We start from the raw sequence: 18,224 nt of genomic DNA, 5'->3' as shown, positions 1-18,224 counted from the left end.
TTGAATTTTGACGACGAAGAGAATAATTACGTTCATGTATAAATTTCTTTATTCTTTTATTATAAATATTTAAAAACATCCGTGTGTATTTAATATTTGGGCATAAATATATCATTACTTCATCTATCTCAATCCGGCATAAGTATATTATCATTACATTGAATTTGTATCTTTGTGTGGTGGATAATTAATTTTAACTAAGTAAATGAACATTTTTTTGGGACCGATCATTCATAGTCGCGCGCTGGTCCGATCTATGCGGTGGAAAAAGTAGATTTCTGTACATATTGGTTAGCAATGGACGTTCGCTCTTACAAGAAAGATGAAAACTTTGTAAACGGATGGTAGTAGATTTTGAATATAATAATCATTTCAATATTAGTTAATAATAGCCTACCAGAGGCAGTTTTATCATCTATATTTTGTTCTCCTTCTCACGAGAGCGATTTAACATCCACTAACATCGAATAAAAGTAGGTCTAGTCATACTGACAAATTTGAACTCTTACAAATTACTTTCGCTTACTTAATATTCTTATATCCTATACCTACATTTGAAATCTGCCATCTGATAATTCTAATCTGACTTTGCTTTCCGCTCTTACCAATGATTTCATATCTCACAAACAAAATAATATATTTTACATACCAAAATGAATGTGATTCCGTTTGTTTTTTTGTTTGTCATTATGATAATTATAATAATAATTATTAATATTATTATTGCGTGTAGAACTTCATATTCATTCAATATTAGCATTATATTATGTACAAGAATAGGAGGAAGCAAAAAAATTTAATATCCCATGATCCTTTGCATTAACTAATCTAGTTAATGCGTCTATGTTAACTTGCGCGTTAGCTTGTCATATGGTTCAATCTAAATTATATCCTCAGAAATGGATAAGATACAATCAATTCGATCATAGAACATTTTTTAATTGATATATGATATTTCTAGGACATAAATCTGGGCATATGTAGAATTGACTGTTACCTTGATATCAATAATTTTGCGATCTCACTCATTATTGATTATGCCTGAAGAAATTAATTAATATCTGTAGATATTTTTAAAAATTCAAGTCACTATAAATATTAAATAATCTTTAGTCATATTCCCTATCCCGTCCCCCCTTCCAACCTTCTTTTTCAAAAAATTTTTCACTGCATGTGTATGAAAAAAGATATATAAATTTTAATAACAATTAAAAATACAAAGCGTTAATATTACGCTTGTACGTATATATCTCAATATCGTTATTATACTTCACAAACGGATATAATCAAATAATCAATCATATTAAAGTACGCCTCTCTTTCTATTATATAAAATACGAAGAAAATAAGTGACTTTGGATTATGGGATGATCTTAAGGTAACGAATATCTGTACACCACGTGCTCTTTGCACTTAAGTTACCTAAGCTTATTTAGACTTGATTTAAATAAAGACCTCTGCAATATTTCCGACGAGTAGGTGCTATTATTTATCAGGGATTCGCACCACTATCTTTTTTCGTCTCTTCATTCGTGGCATTCATTTTTTCGTCCTTATCATTCTCTAAATATAAAATAATATTTATTAAATAATATTTAGATTATATTGATAAAAAATGAAAGGTTCTTAATGTTTTCTACATTCTCTTAATAACAATGATATTTACCTTTTGCTTCAGATTTTATGTCTTCTTCCTTTTTTATATCACTTTCCATACCTTCCTGACCCTTTTCTAGTCTTGGTCGCTTTCTGGAAGTCTTTAGAAAATAACATTTTAATATAATGATAATATAAAATATAATGATTATTTATTTTACATAATAACAAAATAAAACAAACTTTGAACGATCTATTGTCTCTTCTACCACCATCTCCCTCCTCTTCGCTATCACTATATTCATTTTCATGTTGTATCCTTTTATCCAAATCCCTTTGTGATAATCTTTCATCTGGATTTATTTTCTCTTCTGCTTCTGAATCTTCGATAACAGCACCATCCTCTGGAATTGCTTGCACTTGAACGCCCGGCGCATGAGGTAACATTCTTAAGTTTTCGAATAATCTTGTTCTATGACAAAAAAAAAAAAAAAAAAAAAGGAAGAAAAGAAAAAATAAATATGCATTTTGATTGTTTCACCAGTCAATATATATTAATATATTAATCATAATCGTTAATTACTTTATCTTTTCCAAATACTCAGGTGTATTTTGATTAGCCATATTTGATGGACTTATATGTAACTTGAAATCAGGACCAAAGTATTCAAAATAATCATTATATGGAAGTTCATTAGCAATTTCTGATCCTAGAGCGACAGATGTTTCATATGTCCAACATCTAGATACATTTCTAATCGTATAGCCACCTCCTCCAACCATTAAAAATGGTAGATTATATTTTTTTACGAATTCTACACATTTACCATGTCCCCTTACAGTTAAATTAAAACAGCCAAGTCGGTCACCTATTATATGTAATGAATTAATATCCATTAATAGATATGTAAAAATGTTATAAATATAAATATAAAATATACCTGTCAAAGAATCTGCTCCACATTGTAAAACAACTGCTGATGGTTGAAAAGTTTCCATGACTTTTGAAATTATAGGTACAAAAATAGACTCATAACTTTCATCATCCATGCCATCTCGTAAAGGTATGTTGACAGCATAATATTTGCCCTATGCGTAAAATAAAACCAAAATAATTGAAAGACAATTTGTTATATTATTAAAAGAAACAATATTTTTAATTTACTTTCTTACCTTTCCAGCACCAATATCTCTGAGATCTCCTGTACCAGGAAAATATTCACCATATTTGTGAAAGGAGACAGTCATTACTCTATCTGTTGTGTAAAATGCTTCCTCAACACCATCACCATGATGAACATCAATATCAATATATAAAACTCTTTGATGATATTTAAGTAATTCCAAAATTCCAAGTACAATATCATTCACATAACAGAATCCTGATGCTTCGCTCTTCTTAGCATGATGTAAACCACCACCCCAATTAATGCAGATTTCTGATGCTTGTTTATTAAGTTTAACTGCAGCTGCTACAGAACCACCAGCTGACAATTGGCAGAATTCATACAAGCCATCAAAAACAGGGCAATCTTCGCCCACATTAACTATTTGTAAAAAGTTGAATATTATTTTTTTGAATACATACAATATTATATATGGAATTATAATAAATACTAAAATTTATGTGACTCTTACATCTCTGCATTTGTTTGTTATATTCTGACATATTATCTGGCCTGATTGATCTTAAAAATCTTATATACTCGTCGCTATGAAATTTCGTCATTTCATCAGCTGTAGCTTTATGTGGTCTCTACAAATATGAAGAATTCATAATAATTATTAGAATCTAACAACATTTCATAGAAGACATCACTACAATCATTTACATATAACTTTATAACATTCATTTATCTTAGTTGAACTTAGAACTTAATTATATTAGATAAATTAATGAGCAAAGATTCTTACATATATTTCCATTTTTCTGTAAAGACCATAATTAAGTAGTAGATTATGCGTCATCCTTATACGATGTGGTTTCATAGGATGGCCTTGACCATAATAATAATTTCCTATATCGCCTGAAAATTAATTATTTCATTGTTACTTTAAATTTGATTACATAAAAAAAAAGATATATTAAAAATATTTCAAATTATTTGGATATATTTAATCATTTTTGTAATAAAATCTTAGTTGTTGCTTGCTTAACGTACGGTGTACGGTGCACCGAAGTTTATCTGAAGATTTTTACGATTTGTGTGTATAAATTTTGTAATATTTATAGACACATTTTTATATGAAATATTTTCTGAATATAATTATAGAAATTGACGAAAAAAATGATTTGATTAAATATTAGCAATTATAACAATTGAATTTTTTGATATGAATTTACGTTGCTCATATAACCTACAATCTCCTTAACCAATACGAAAAATTATGAGAAATTTGTAGAACACTTTTATTTTAAATAAACAGAAGATAAAAAATGACAAAAATAAAAACGATTTTTCTTCTCTAAAAATTAGAATATTGTATTAAATTTCATAAGAAAGCCATAAATCGTAAATATGTTATATCTTCATATTAAATTATTTCTCATTTGAAATGATAAAATTAAGATCGTATGGTACAATATATATATAAAATGTCATTTTTGTGATGATTTAATTGAAATAATTTTAATAATATTAAATAATATCACAATGTGTGTGTGTGTGTATATATATATATATATATATATATATATATATATATATAAATATGAGAGATTCTCAAGTGTACAACAGTAATCCGTACTGTTATGGCTGACGCCAACTTGCCTCCGAAAAGTATGGTGGAACGAAGCGGCACTTGAAAATCTTTCGACATAACGATAAAAAAATCGTGCAAACATATAAATAATGTGGTTAAATTTCAATGCGAAACGCATAAAACGCGATGCTGTTACGCATCTTAAACTTTTATTTGATTATTGTAATTAATATATGATGAGAAGCTAATATAAAAATGCAAATGCTGTGTACGTGATGATACAAGCGCGAACGGCACAAACACAATTTGATAATCTATCTGTGTGTGTGTAGTAGCTTTTCGCGGGTTCACCAAACACATAACAAATTTTTCATTATTTTCAACTCACTATCATAATAGTAGCAGACTCGCTTCTTCCCATGAGATAATGTAGACATTTTCTTAGGTTTTCTTCAAATGATTATAATCCGAAGTACGAATCAAACGTGAACCGCGGAGTGTCGCGGTATCAACTACCAACAGGCCACAGCGTCACTGGTTCTTCTTTCTACGCATGCGTTTCTTCTCGTAGATCAAGTTTCGAATTTATTACATAGGTGGCGTTAAATTTCTGAATTATCGCTTATAATAATGAGCTTTAAAATAATAAAATATATATAAATGATTAAATTTTGTTATTATGTAAATTTTATTTTATGATATATTTATTCATGAATACGTTTTACTAATTTAATTTCTTTGAATGATCTTCTAAAAATACATTAATTTGATCATTATAAGTAGTTTCTAACACATTTCCAGTCGGTAATGACAAGAGAAATCATTGGTTAATTATCAAGAGGATTTCTTGATTCATGGAAATGCAAAATTAGTTATTGGTTGGGGAATCAGTCAGGGAATATGACTATTATGTTAAACTTATTTGAAATTCTAAAAATACAAGATATATGTATATGCAGTTGTAAAAGCGCGTATTTCAAATGTTGTAAAATGTTTCTCAAAATTACATATTTTTTATATAATTTTCTATATAATTTCATATTTTTTTTATCGAAAATTATTTGGAAAGATAAATTATTCAGAATCAATAATATGTAATTATTTTACAATTGATTTCGAAATTAATCTTTCTGTGTCCTTTTCTGAATCATATATTTTAATGAAATTATTACGGTGCTAAATGGTTTTATAAGTACATATATGTTAAATATTAAGCAAAATATTTTATAAACTTCTTTCATATGTCTCAAAATAAATTTTACGTTATGTATATACATATACATATTTAAATAAATTTTATTTTGCAATTTGTACAATCTTGCTGTACATATATTAGCTTAGATATAAATAAAATAAATCTTATCATAGGATCACTTCGCTTAATTGTGATTTACTAATTTCAATTCGTTTCAGAGTTTTATAACAAGCTGCCAAAAAATTAGAGTTATTAATCATAATATTATAATCAAGTACACTCAATTTCAATGAGAGCTTTCTATAATGACTAGGTTAGTGAATTATGTAGGTCATGAAACGATCTTAAAAGATTACACGAATAAAAAAAGAAATATCTAAAAAATAACATTTTTTCTAAAAGAAAATTTTATAAACAATTTGTTCAATTCATGTAAATGCAATAGCATCCATATTGGCAGTATAATTTTCTTTTTTTCGATTAATCAATTATAATACTCATATATTGATAATAACTTATTAGAGATTTAAAAAATTTTCATTATTGAAAATTTCAGTATAGTTAAATGAATATATATGTATACGGAGCAGTGTAAATAGGATCTCATTTTGTACGATTATACAGAATGCAATAGTTAGTTCATACACTGTTTTTATATCTCCACTGAAGTACTTTAAAAAAGTTACTTCATGATTTGTCTGTACTTTGTTAGTGTATGATTGTGTTTTATGTCATAACTTAATATTTATGCATATAATAAAGCATATATGCACATATATATGTGGAGATAGTTTACAAATTGTCTCTCCAATAAATTGTAATTCTAACATAGATTATTGTAAAATCGAAGTTTACTAAATCATTTGCTGTTAGTATTTTATATAAATAGAAAACTAACAAATATTTATGAGAATCAAGATATGTTATACCAGAGACGTACAAAGTTGACTCACAGAGTCAATTGCCCTTTATTCCAACTCTTTCTTTCATTTTCCCTTAACAAATTGTCACACTAATCATATCTGTATTCTTCAACATATTTCACTGTTATTAAATTACCATATCATGATAATACATCATTTTTAAAGGAAGGATTTATATCAAGTGAGCATACTCGAGTAGAAATAATCAGATAACAGTAACGAGTGATTTTTCCTCTGACAGAAAGTTTGCACATCTCTGTGTTATATCTTTACTATTATCATATATAGTGTGTAAAAAAAAAAAAAATACATAAAATATTAATATACACTTGCGATGTTAAAATAAAGTTACCATTACAAATTTTGATTTTGAAACAAATACGATCATATTCCCAATGTCAGTTAAATGTAATAAAGAACTTTATGTGGTACTAAAGGTACTTTTGCAAATAGTGTTTTTATAAGAAATATTAGACTTATATTATACAACATATTAAATATTTTAAAAATATTTATAAAAATGTAGCTTGATACGTTTTTAAAACTCGATTATGCTTGCTATGCAACAATTTTATAAAATTGCACCAACTAAGATAAATCACTAAAAATGAACTTCAATATTCTATTGATACACACACATACATGCATGCGCACGCATCACGCACGCATGTGTATAATAAAAAAAAAAAAAAAAAAAAAAAAAAAAAAAAAAAAAAAAAAAAAAAAATCAAATTGCAACCAATCCTTTTTTTCAAACAAGTTCATCATAATTTACTTGGCAGGATTATTTTAGTTAATATAATATATATTTCTTGAATAAAAACAATATGATTTCACAAATGATAAGTGTAAGTTTACTGCATAAAAATGATGCATATCTAAAAACAGACAGTCGTAGATAGATTTTCTTAAGGAAGGTAAAAACCCTGAAAGCCTATCTTCACAGTTGGATATCTTTTATGTGTTTTTTGAAACACACATACAATATATCTAACAATCAACATTTTAATACGACTAGCACTTATCATTCATTATTATCATAGTTATTATAACTATTATAATTTTAAAAATTACAGAAATATATTTTGCAATTTGGGAAATAGTTGTCATCATAACTTTTAAGGGAAGGAAGCATTCTAAGAATTTTGCACATTTGAAGTTTCATTTTAGACTAGAAACTTCTCATATATGCAATCGTAACATATTGAATATAACTTATTTTAAAAGTTTTTCTATGATGATAAGATCTCTATGTGCAATAGAATTTTTAAATATCTTTTTTTTTGCTAGATATATTATTTGTATATAATTTCGAAGTATTCGTTTTTCGATCACATCTGTTATATATCTTTCCTTTTCCCTATATTTTCTTTGTTTTTTGTTTTTCTCATTCACACTCTTTTTTTTAACTTATTCACAGACATACTATACATATACGCACATATGCGCACATATGCAACTGTATATCTAATTATTCCGTTTAGACGACATTTAACAAAAAGCCTTCACAGTGAAAAAAACTTTAGGAAAGTTTGAGGGGGGATTGGAACATGAAGAGAAGCTTGATCTACATCAGCTAACTTCTCTTGAAATGCTGGATCCTGGTCTGCAATGCAGGGATGGCCCAATGATCTCCAAAATAAACAACGACAATTGCGGCACAATTGTATCATCTCGGCATATTCTTCTCGCAAACCGAACGATCTAAATAACAATTTCAATTTAAATAAAAGTAGTTAATAATGTCATTGTTATTTTATTTATATAATTATATTTGTTCACCTTCTAGCAATAGTAAATATAGTCTTCCAATCTTTCCCTGGATTGTTTTGCCTAGTAGTAGCTATTTGTTGTGGAGTGAAATGATACTGAGCAAGTTCTCGCCATATTCTTTGTTCTTGAGCTAAAACTGCGAGATGTTCGCATGCTTCTGATGAAGCTTCAATGTCTTGCGGATCGCTTAATCGAAGAAGAACTTCTCTGCGACATTCTGGAGGTAAATCCGACCATTGTGGTTGTTGCTCTTCATCTGGCTATAATGATTTAAATTCGAAATCCTCTTCATAATAGATAGAATATTAGCAATATAATTTAGCAATTTAAGTAATTAAGCGAGTATCAAAAATTGTTATAATAATTTACCTGAGTTATAGTGATTGATGAGGCAATTTGTAAGATTCTTTCCAAAGCTGCTTTATGTTTTTCCCATAAGATTACAGAGCCTAAAGGTCTTCCACCCCAACAACATCCAGCACTAAAGGCCCTAACTCTTTCAATCAACCGTCGTAATCTTCCAGTTTGTTGTTGTGATAAGGATACTGTTGGAAAATCATTAAAAATGTATTAAAAAATAAAAATAACAGTACATATAGATTCTGTTTTTAATATAAAAATTTAGTTTTTAATATAAAAATGTTTTTGTTTTTAATATAAAAATTTCTTTCTTTCTAACCTTCCAACGCTACTTCCTCTAACATATTGAAGAGGACTCGTTGTGCACATCCGCTCAAACCACCCATTCTGTGACTAACTAGAAGATCCAAAAGTCTTACGATGTAATTAAATCGACGACAATCATGTACTGCTGATAAAAAATCTAGTCTCTTTAGGGCATCACTTAATCCATTAAAACCAGCGATCTGTGAAACGACATTTAAAAATTTATTAATATCTGATAATATACTTTAAATAAAGACGAGTATTAGAGTAATATTAACTATAAATTTAATTACGAGATAATATTAATGGACAAAAAGTAAAAAAAAGAAAGAGAATTAATACGATTTTTACGAAGAAAAACGATACATTTTAATTTATTTTAATCCATACGAGTCACGTCAATCCATAAGAGTAACACCTGATCGGAGAAGTTAAAAAGCACGTTTAAAATCTATAAATACCAAAGAGCGTATGTATCGTCTCGCACATTATTTCTAACGTAGACCATTGGTCCTGTCGTATATCCTTTCTTCTCCCTTCATACAATTTTCACCCTCTAGAAAGCATGACAGACGAACGATCGCCTTCTTTAAGAGACCAATCCCATTTCTTCCATCTTTCACGAGTCCGTGCTAAAAATAAAGACATCTGCGGAAGGAGTCACTCACCTCACGTGTACACTTCAACGTGATGTGGCAATGCGGTTGGACGGCGTTTTCTAAAATCATGAAAGAAAAAAAAAGTAATATAAAAAAAAAAAAAAGAAAAATGAAAAGAAAATAAAAAATAAAAAGACAGGCATTAAAAAAGAATAAAAAAAGGACCAACGCCTAAACATACTTTTAAAATGGAATTTTGTTCGGGCTGTTGATCGACATAGAGGAAAAGTATATTTTCTCTTTCTATTTTTCTTTTTTTCCTTCTATTTTTTTGCAGTTCATTGTGATGATCTTCCTACTTGAAACCGACGAACTTGAAATTACACTGGGATGAAGACGAAGGTCAGAACTCTGCCAATCGATAAATCCCTCCTCTACTCCTCTTCATTGTCTCTTTCCTTTCGTTCAAAAATTTATTTTCTGCCCGTGATTATTTTAAGATTATCGTTTTCAACAAACAATATTTTTTATTTTTTTATTTTTATTTATTTATTCATTTTTTTTTAATAATGGTAATTATAACGATTTATCGTCATTATTAATAATCATTAGAAAATATTGTCGAAATCTTCCATGATAGATCATATCCAAAATCGCGTATAATGATTCGAAACATTAACCCCATTTTTATCAAGTATATGAAACGAATTCTCAATTTATACAAATATTATATTAATACCAATGAAATACATTTGAATTTTAAATATATTTAAATTATTATTATATTTACCTTTCTTTCTATCCTTCTCCTTCTTGTCACCTGCATCTTTGTCACCTCTGAAAAAAAAAAGAGAAAAGAACGAATTTTCCAATTAGTTTTATCAATGTTACATATAAAATTTATATTTCATTTTTCGCGTCGGATATTTTTCTATGTTATTGTAACGAATTTTCATTGCTCTTGTTCCACTGTTTCTTTAATTGCAATGAGTTAAGGTCGATGAATTGTTGATGAGGTCGTTTCAAAAGACCTTGCACTAATCCGCTTACGTAGTACAGGGAGAGAAACCTCACACCATTAATCCATGACATTATGTAACCAATAATACTTTATGACACATATGATAAAACGATTGATATTATAAGGGTCGTATGTAAATAAATAAATACATACATATCAAAAAAGAAGAAGGACATAAAATAAAAATAAAAAAAGAAGTAAAATATATGATATGTAAAGAAATGAAAAATATGTATGTATTTATATATTTATTTATACATACATATTATATATGCACATATTACATGTGTATGTAATATATACAAATCTTGACATTGCAAATATCGACTAAATATTTCTCATACATTTATTCTTCATATTAAAAGGTTTATATATAAAGGTTGATTTAAACGAACGATTATTTTCCTTGTCATGTTACACGCGATCCGTTTAACGCAATCTTGGTAAATCATTTTCATCGATCTTTTTGTACGTATGTGTGTACATAGATATATACTTTCAAAGCATAATGCAGCTGAAAATTACGTATACGTTGTTCATAATTTAACAGAATCGTAGGATTTTACAAGTACCGCGATTACTTGTGTAACATATAAAATAACGATAAAACAAAAAAGAAAAAGGGGAAAAAGAGAGAAAAGAGAGAGAGAAAAGAAAAAAGAAACGTTACAATCGAATAGAGAAGATTGTCACTGTGTGAAGAGAATGCGCAAAGGATGAATTTAATGGACGTTCCCATTTTCATTGTACTGCTACGTCGAGTATAAAAAAAATCAACAAATCGCGGCAATATTTTTCAATTTGGTGCAAAAATAGAATTATACTAAAAAGAAATGTCATTAAGAGAAAAAGCGAACAAAAGAAAAAAAAAAACTCGAATGACCTTGAATTGATTTTTTTCTCTCTCTTTATAATATCTTTCTTTCTCTTTATAATCTTTTAAATAATATTGTATGAAATATAAAATTTTATAAAAATAATTAAAAATATTGTACGTAATATATGATATACTAATATATAATAATATAATATATGATATATATGTATATATATATATATACTATATATAAAATATAATATTGTACGTACACTCTAGATACTCCAGATATTCCACTCGACAAGCATCTCGCTTGCGATGCAGAAGCATGCTCTTAAAGTGACAAATTATTGAGGGATACATTTGTCAAGGCCGAGAGGAGAGCAGGCGGTGTACCGAGAGGAATCATGAAAATAGGTAGAGATCGTATTAGCTAGGTCATGACCTACTTCCACACTCGCATACGTCACAGAGACGTTTTCTGGATTTCGAGGATTCCTACTATTTCTTTCAAGGATACAGCATTATACATCTCCCTTCGTTTCTGCTTACTCTTTTTTTTTCTATTCTTATTTTACGTTTTCATGTATGATATATAAAATGACATATCGGTAAAGACTTTTTTAGTATAAAATAATTAGTTAATTTGATAAGATTATATTCCGAAGATATAATAAAGAAATTATTATTTCATTAGATCGAAAAGAACGAATTATTTTTTACTTCTATAATATATATTGATACGTCATATGCATAGATTTGAATATAAAATAAAATTATAATATATAAATTGAGGATTGTTAGATGGGAAAAGCTCATTTTTCAAGGACTTTTCTTTTATAAAAAAAAGGTACTCTTCTTTTATAAGTTAGTAATAAAATTACGTCAAAGTAACTTATTAGAAGTGAGGGAAGATCCAAACATTGAATAAGTGGAGAAGACGTATGAAGAAAGTAATAATGATAGCGACAGTGATTTAGTATATTATCTATATTTATATATTTTGTTCTTTATATTTTTTTTCGTTTTATTATTTTATTTTTTATTTTTTAATAAATTTTTAATAAAAAATAAATGAAGATGGTAATGTAATTTCTTGTATTTTTCGATGTATGGAAGTAGGCCTGTTGTACTATTATCGAAAACAATAATTTTTTTTTGTGGTAGTGGTGTACATCAAAAATTAAAAAACTACAATAATAAAGAAATCTGTAATTTATAGCATTTTTTATATCACAGTAAAATTACAGATATCAATGAGAATGAAAATTCCAAACACTTGTATCACAAGATACAGAATTCAAAATACTTTTTTTCCATCCAACTCTTCAATTTTGATATTTATTTTTCATCTAATATTTTTCGTGGAAAATTATCGAATATTTCAAGTGATTATAATATCTCGATAGAAAAGCCATTTTAAACGATATTGTCATTTTAAATCATATATGGCTCATTAATATACGACGATGCACAAGAAATCTTGCTTGCTTGCTTATTCTTTTTATCACATAAGATAAACAGTTTTCTCCTTGTGTATGTATGTTTATATACATATATGTCATCAAGTATCGTGTACTTATATCCATTGTACCATCTGTATATCATCATTTCTTCGATCTGTTATACCGTTATAGCTCTAACAACTCGACCCTAACACCCATCTTTAATCCCTGACTTTGACCTCAACCATTCTTTATTTAGATCTTTTTTTTTTTTGTCGAATCCGTAATCACACTAATTTTCTGTAGTAAAACAATTCAAGACTTTAATGTCATAAAACTTCTAAATTGCTGAAAGTTACTTTTCCTTAAAATTATTAAATACCTATCTTAAATACCTTTTCCTAATTGTATTTACATTTTAATTTCTTTTTACCTTAAAACCATAATAAACTTATACTTTCGATTCCAAGTCTCAATTAATTTCTAAATCTTTATTTAAATCTATACGATTGTTGTGTTCTGATTTGCATCAGTTTTAAAAAAGATTCGCAAAATATTTTATTTAAATTTCGCGGTTCAAAATTACACATTTATCCGATATTACGTTAATTTATATAATAGTAATGTATAATAAATTATGTTGGATATTAAGTTTGTTGTAATATTATATATATATATATATGTGTTGTATGTTTTATTGGAATTCGTTGGTTTAATAAACGAAAATATTAAAAATAAAAAAGGCGTTATTTTGTATTTAACTATTTTAAATCATACGACGAAAATCAAAAATTTTGAGTGATTTAAAAAATTAAATGGAACATGGAAGTATTTTCTAAAATTGAATTGAGATAAAGATAATTGTTATTCTGTTGTTTTTGTCGTTTCAAATTATTAAAAAATCACGAACGCGAAGATTAACTTCTTCCCATTTTTCGTTATCACTGAAAGCGCGTGAATAAAAAATAAAGAACCCTTTCTCCTATCGATACTCAATAAATCTAATAACAAAGATAACAAAGATAACAAAGATCAGATGATTGTGAACGATGACGTTTTAATTTACGCAGACAATCGTTATAGCACTTGATACGCTGTCAATGTCATTAAACAAAAGAAAATAAAAGGAAAGGAAAAGAAAGAAAAAGAAAAGAAAAAAGAAACACCTAAGTTTCAAAATAAATCTAAGAAAATAATAAGAAAAGTTCCATCGAGTCGATAAACAGGTTAAATAGGTTTCTATATAGTTAGTCAACGGATGGCTTTCTTCGTTTTTAGAGGTAGTTGACCTTATATAATAAAGAAAGAAAGGAAAAAAAGGAAAACTAGACTGAACTCTCGAGAATAGAGGGAACGCGATCTATCGTTAGGCAACATAGAAAGTCTTCCACTTTGCGGTCGCCAGCTTTGTTGTTGGGAAGTCCACGATAGCAGGCGAACTTGTCTATTTGCGACTGAAATAAATGATAGAAAAATAAAGAAAGAAATAATAATGATAAAAAAATAAAAATAATAATAATAAATCAAAAACAAAATGTATACATTACTCGAAAATATATTAATTTATTTGTTCGTCCAATATATGCGAAATATTAGAGTAAATTTAAAGCGAATAATAGCGTCATAAAAAATGCGACGGATATGTAAGAAACATATTAGAAAGAGATATATAATCTGCAGAGAGAGAGAGAGAGAGAGAGAGAGAGAGAGAGAGAGAGAGAGAGAGAGAGAGAGAGAGAGAGAGAGATACACACAAGACCGAAAACAGAAGTACCGTCTGTTCCGTTATTCGATGCTATCCTTGTGTCGAAAACAAGTCCTGGCGTTTTGTATAACGATTCATATACACATCAATCGTTCTTCAGCTGATAGTTGCTCTTTAAAAGGGATAGTAGCACATTGCTGCTATTTCAAAAGTATATAAGGATCGAAAACGAAAGTGTACGTAAAATGAAGGAGCTTAAGGTTTACATAGAAAGAGAAAATGCGATGCTTGAATGTTACTTACCGAAGAAGAAGTGACAACGTCTTGTTATTCGCACATTCGAGTATCTTTTTCTTTTCCCAACCTTCGACTGTCTTAACCCATTCTTCTCCAGGGCTACGCCAGTCCTTCGATATAAACGGCATACCTGTTTTAGCTTGACAAATTTTGTAAATAAAAGAAGAGAGGAAGACACGAAGAGCGTATAAGAGAGAGAGGGAAAAGATAAGAATGACGGGTAGAGAGAGAGAGAGAGAGAGAGAGAGAGAGAGAGAGAGAGAGAGAGAGAGAGAGAGAGAGAGAGAGAGAGAACGAGAAGGAGGGAGGAAGGGGTGAGAGGGAAAGAGAGAAAGAAAGAGACAGAGAGAGAGAGAGAGAGGATAATGTCGTCGCGTTCGCCTACGCGAAGCACACCGAACAACACCGGCGTCTCGTCGTTGTCGTCGTTATCTTTGGCGAGAAGAGAGTTATGAGGGGCGCCTCAACACTCCGTAAACGTCACGTTTTCTCGACGCGATCGCGGCCAGGACCGTGCGCTTTCTTTCGCGGTCGCACGATCGACCGCGCATGGCTTTGTTTCTATGACGTCAGTCAAGCATCAGCTGTGCGCGAGAAATAATGCGGTGTTGCCGGTTCGTCAAATGCGTTTTCACTGTGTTCTACGCTATTGGTCCAAATAAAAAGCGCGCGTATCTTCGAACTTACAAGTCTCACATTGTTCTACAAATTTTTATATGTGACAGAAAAAATATATTCTAACGTGATCAATGAAGTTTTTATTCTTTACATTTTTTTTTTATATTACATATTATCAGCATGTTTTTAGACATGATCGCATACTTACAAATATAACGGATGATTATCTTCGAAATTATCTTAGATATTTAATAACATTTTTGGATTTTTATATCATAAAAATTCATATCATAATTTAAATGTTGATATGTATGTATACGTTCTATCGTCTAAAAGATAGATAGACTTGAGATTTATATAAAAAATGAATTACTTGCAACGAAGATCTACAATTTCGGTTTGATCCGGTTTCTAATGGCGATATTTTTAAAAATTGAAAAATTCATACAGTCTTCAAATTTTATAAACTACCAATTTACATGCTACAAAAATTTACAAATAATTTTGGTTTATGACGGTTTAAAAAATTAAAAACTGAATAACGAATCGCATATATAACGGAACTAAAATAAAATAATTCTGCAGAAACATTTAAAATAGTATTAGTTATTATCACGAACTACATCAGTCGTGCCTATTCTGTCCCAAATAGAAATGTCGGTATTTAAATTGTATTCACGTCTCGATATTTTCTTCTTTTGTATTCATTTCGGTAACTTATTATCATTATTTTAACATAAGAATTCAACCTATGAAATCGAGCTTAGCTATCAACTTCTTGTTCCTTTTCTTCCTCTTCAGATTCTGTATCACTAGGTGGAAAATCAGGTAGTGCTATGTACAAAAAGCAAAGATGATATCGATATGTTATCTATAAGGGATTTAGAAAAAAATAACAGAGGTTTTACCTTGTCTATCTAATTTTTCTTGTATTGCATTTTTAAGGTAGTCTTCCTGGACAGCTATAATTTCTTCTGCATTTGTACAAGTAGCATATCTTCCTAATAATTCTTTATTCAATTTGAGGAAAGAATGTCCCCATGAAAACTTTCCTAGATAAAAATTAGCTTCATCTGGAAATCCTGTTATAATTAACGTTGCAGCTATTGCTTCTACACAACTTAATTTACAAGGTTTTCCATAATTTATTGGATTTGCTGCAACAAGGAAAGGTAACAAACGAGGGTTAGATGTCTTTATTTGTCCAATTGGTGTGCTATCTATACGAGCCCAACTACAATCCACAACGGCACAACCAAAATCTTGTATAATATTACGATCCATCGGATTGACACACTGAAATTTAACGATTATCGTAAATATTCTATATAATTATCACATAAATTACAAAAATAAAATCTTGTTAAAACTTACTCTTTTGCCTGAAGGAGACAGTACTAAACCAGGAAAACGGGTACTTAACCTCAATGTTTTTATTAAACCATGCCTAGATAATTTTTTACCTGTACATTTTTTGGGATCACATTGTTCTAAATCCCACATAGCAACGGGAAAAGATATTGGCCATTCTTCTTCTGATTCTGTACAGATGATGAGAATAAGAAAATTTCAAGATCATAAAAAGAAAAAGTAATTCTTTCTAACCTGATTCTTCTTTGTCCGATATATCTCTCTCTTGACGATACCTTTCTTCCTTTCTTAATACATGACGATGTCTTTTCCCCATCATTTTATTTTTATTTTTTTTTCGAGTTGACATTTCCGAAATTAAACGAAACAAATGATCAAATTAAAAAATTTAAGATACGTACAATGTATTTCCTTCGTTTTGTATCTCACAATGTATCATGAAAACGTACACAAATTTTTATTCCCTATAGAAGTAAACTTTCGCGCAAGGATTTCTGCGCAATCTCTAACTTTGTAGAGATATAGTTACGAATTGTTTATATGCGAAGATATATACGTAATATTAAGTACGCTGAGACATTCTTTTGAAATGGGTTTTGTGAAAAAAATGCAATATTGATGGAGAATTTTTCGTTTTTTTGGAAAACATAGATGAGGGAAGAGATATTTAACTATGTCTATTGGTTACTTGTAAGGATAATTTCGAAACTGTTACAAAAATTTCATTAAATTAAGCAAGCTTTCTTTCTACGCTTTTGCAAGCATTTACGCAATGAATTCTCATATTTGCAATTTTTGTTCAATTTTGACCATTAAGGGTTCATTCGAAAGAGAAAAGGTTTTTTTCACAAGAAATTATATTTCCAGATTTAAAAAAAATATTATTTTCTTTGTAAAAATTACATCTAAATATAAATAATTTTTGCGTGATTTTCACGCAAGTAAAACTCTGTTTTGAAAATTTGAGGAGATATCTCTTGTAAAAAATTTTTATTTTCCGAATAAATAATTTATCACCAGAATTGGATAAAAATTACGACGTGATAATTCATGGTTTAAACTCTATTTTTAGTTGTTTTCCTTCAATTTAGAAAAGTACAGTACTGCTACTTCGCGTTCGTGTCAAACAATTGAAGCATCTTTCCCCGTTATGCATCTACATGAATGTAGCGATCACTTTTCTTCTATGTTGATTGATCTATCTTACGAAAGAAGGGAAGAAGAAGGTAAAGAAGTCGGCGTGATCATATCTTGTTTGATGTCATTGAAAGCTTAGTCTTTGATTCATGTGTACTACGGTAAAACAAATGTATTATGATCTTAAGGTAGTAAGACAAAGAGAAACGATAAGGACGAAAACAAAAGAAACGTTTTTTACTTATCGTCATAGGTCATTTGCATAAGACGTATTTATCAATGGGCGGTCATGTATCGAAATTAGCAAGGACACAATTTGTTGTGAGATAAAACATGATATAAAATGACATGTTTTCCT

General features: G+C 28.8%; 3 protein-coding genes and 1 long non-coding RNA gene across 7 annotated transcripts; all 4 read right to left on the bottom strand.

Moving 5' to 3' along the window:
* Positions 1-31: 31 nt before the first annotated feature.
* Positions 32-4,853, bottom strand: LOC127069557 (histone deacetylase HDAC1). The gene is made up of 9 exons (XM_051006697.1): positions 4,688-4,853; positions 3,511-3,623; positions 3,235-3,352; positions 2,770-3,143; positions 2,538-2,685; positions 2,180-2,465; positions 1,840-2,068; positions 1,667-1,757; positions 32-1,563 (listed from the first exon to the last, which is right to left on the bottom strand). Exons 1-9 carry the CDS (start codon positions 4,734-4,736, stop codon positions 1,493-1,495), a joined length of 1,479 nt encoding a protein of 492 aa, XP_050862654.1. The 5' UTR covers positions 4,737-4,853; the 3' UTR covers positions 32-1,492.
* A 724-nt stretch (positions 4,854-5,577) lies between these two features.
* Positions 5,578-15,000, bottom strand: LOC127069533 (F-box only protein 32). Of its 4 annotated transcripts, XM_051006648.1 has the most exons (8): positions 14,747-14,837; positions 10,246-10,292; positions 9,697-9,913; positions 9,344-9,574; positions 8,870-9,056; positions 8,560-8,735; positions 8,200-8,450; positions 5,578-8,121 (listed from the first exon to the last, which is right to left on the bottom strand). In XM_051006648.1, the coding sequence occupies exons 4-8, from the start codon at positions 9,362-9,364 to the stop codon at positions 7,923-7,925; spliced, it is 834 nt and encodes a 277-aa protein (XP_050862605.1). In that variant the 5' UTR covers positions 9,365-9,574; positions 9,697-9,913; positions 10,246-10,292; positions 14,747-14,837; the 3' UTR covers positions 5,578-7,922. The 4 variants fall into 4 exon arrangements, with proteins under 4 accessions (XP_050862605.1, XP_050862603.1, XP_050862604.1 ...); XM_051006646.1 differs by lacking the exon at positions 9,697-9,913 and having other exon boundaries at positions 9,525-9,574; positions 14,747-15,000; XM_051006647.1 differs by lacking the exon at positions 9,697-9,913 and having other exon boundaries at positions 14,747-14,797.
* Positions 13,776-14,739, bottom strand: LOC127069535 (uncharacterized). The gene is made up of 2 exons (XR_007783599.1): positions 14,513-14,739; positions 13,776-14,192 (listed from the first exon to the last, which is right to left on the bottom strand). It is a non-coding gene; the product is annotated as an uncharacterized LOC127069535 (long non-coding RNA).
* A 483-nt stretch (positions 15,001-15,483) lies between the features above and the next one.
* On the bottom strand, positions 15,484-17,212 carry LOC127069534 (18S rRNA aminocarboxypropyltransferase). Its single transcript, XM_051006651.1, has 4 exons — positions 16,964-17,212; positions 16,733-16,899; positions 16,267-16,654; positions 15,484-16,192 (listed from the first exon to the last, which is right to left on the bottom strand). The coding sequence occupies exons 1-4, from the start codon at positions 17,076-17,078 to the stop codon at positions 16,122-16,124; spliced, it is 741 nt and encodes a 246-aa protein (XP_050862608.1). The 5' UTR covers positions 17,079-17,212; the 3' UTR covers positions 15,484-16,121.
* Positions 17,213-18,224: the final 1,012 nt, after the last annotated feature.

Source organism: Vespula vulgaris, chromosome 15, assembly GCF_905475345.1.
Source record: "Vespula vulgaris chromosome 15, iyVesVulg1.1, whole genome shotgun sequence".
NCBI lineage: Eukaryota > Metazoa > Arthropoda > Insecta > Hymenoptera > Vespidae > Vespula > Vespula vulgaris.
This window is presented reverse-complemented; position numbering and strand designations above follow the sequence as displayed.

What these genes read in the sequence shown, in the direction of transcription:
- LOC127069557 (XM_051006697.1), bottom strand. Translation starts at nt 4,736, where the DNA reads ATGTCTACATTATCTCATGGGAAGAAGCGAGTCTGCTACTATTATGAT. An exon ending in ACAGAAAAATGGAAATATAT is followed by an intron (nt 3,353 to 3,510) that starts GTAAGAATCTTT and finishes TCATATTTGTAG; the next exon opens with AGACCACATAAAGCTACAGC. An exon ending in CATAAAATCTGAAGCAAAAG is followed by an intron (nt 1,564 to 1,666) that starts GTAAATATCATT and finishes TTTTATATTTAG; the next exon opens with AGAATGATAAGGACGAAAAA.
- LOC127069533 (XM_051006646.1), bottom strand. Translation starts at nt 14,868, where the DNA reads ATGCCGTTTATATCGAAGGACTGGCGTAGCCCTGGAGAAGAATGGGTT. An exon ending in ACGTTGTCACTTCTTCTTCG is followed by an intron (nt 10,293 to 14,746) that starts GTAAGTAACATT and finishes TTTTTTTTTCAG; the next exon opens with AGGTGACAAAGATGCAGGTG. An exon ending in CATCAATCACTATAACTCAG is followed by an intron (nt 8,451 to 8,559) that starts GTAAATTATTAT and finishes AAATCATTATAG; the next exon opens with CCAGATGAAGAGCAACAACC.
- LOC127069534 (XM_051006651.1), bottom strand. Translation starts at nt 17,078, where the DNA reads ATGTCAACTCGAAAAAAAAATAAAAATAAAATGATGGGGAAAAGACAT. An exon ending in TGTCTCCTTCAGGCAAAAGA is followed by an intron (nt 16,655 to 16,732) that starts GTAAGTTTTAAC and finishes GTTAAATTTCAG; the next exon opens with TGTGTCAATCCGATGGATCG. An exon ending in AGAAAAATTAGATAGACAAG is followed by an intron (nt 16,193 to 16,266) that starts GTAAAACCTCTG and finishes TTTTGTACATAG; the next exon opens with CACTACCTGATTTTCCACCT.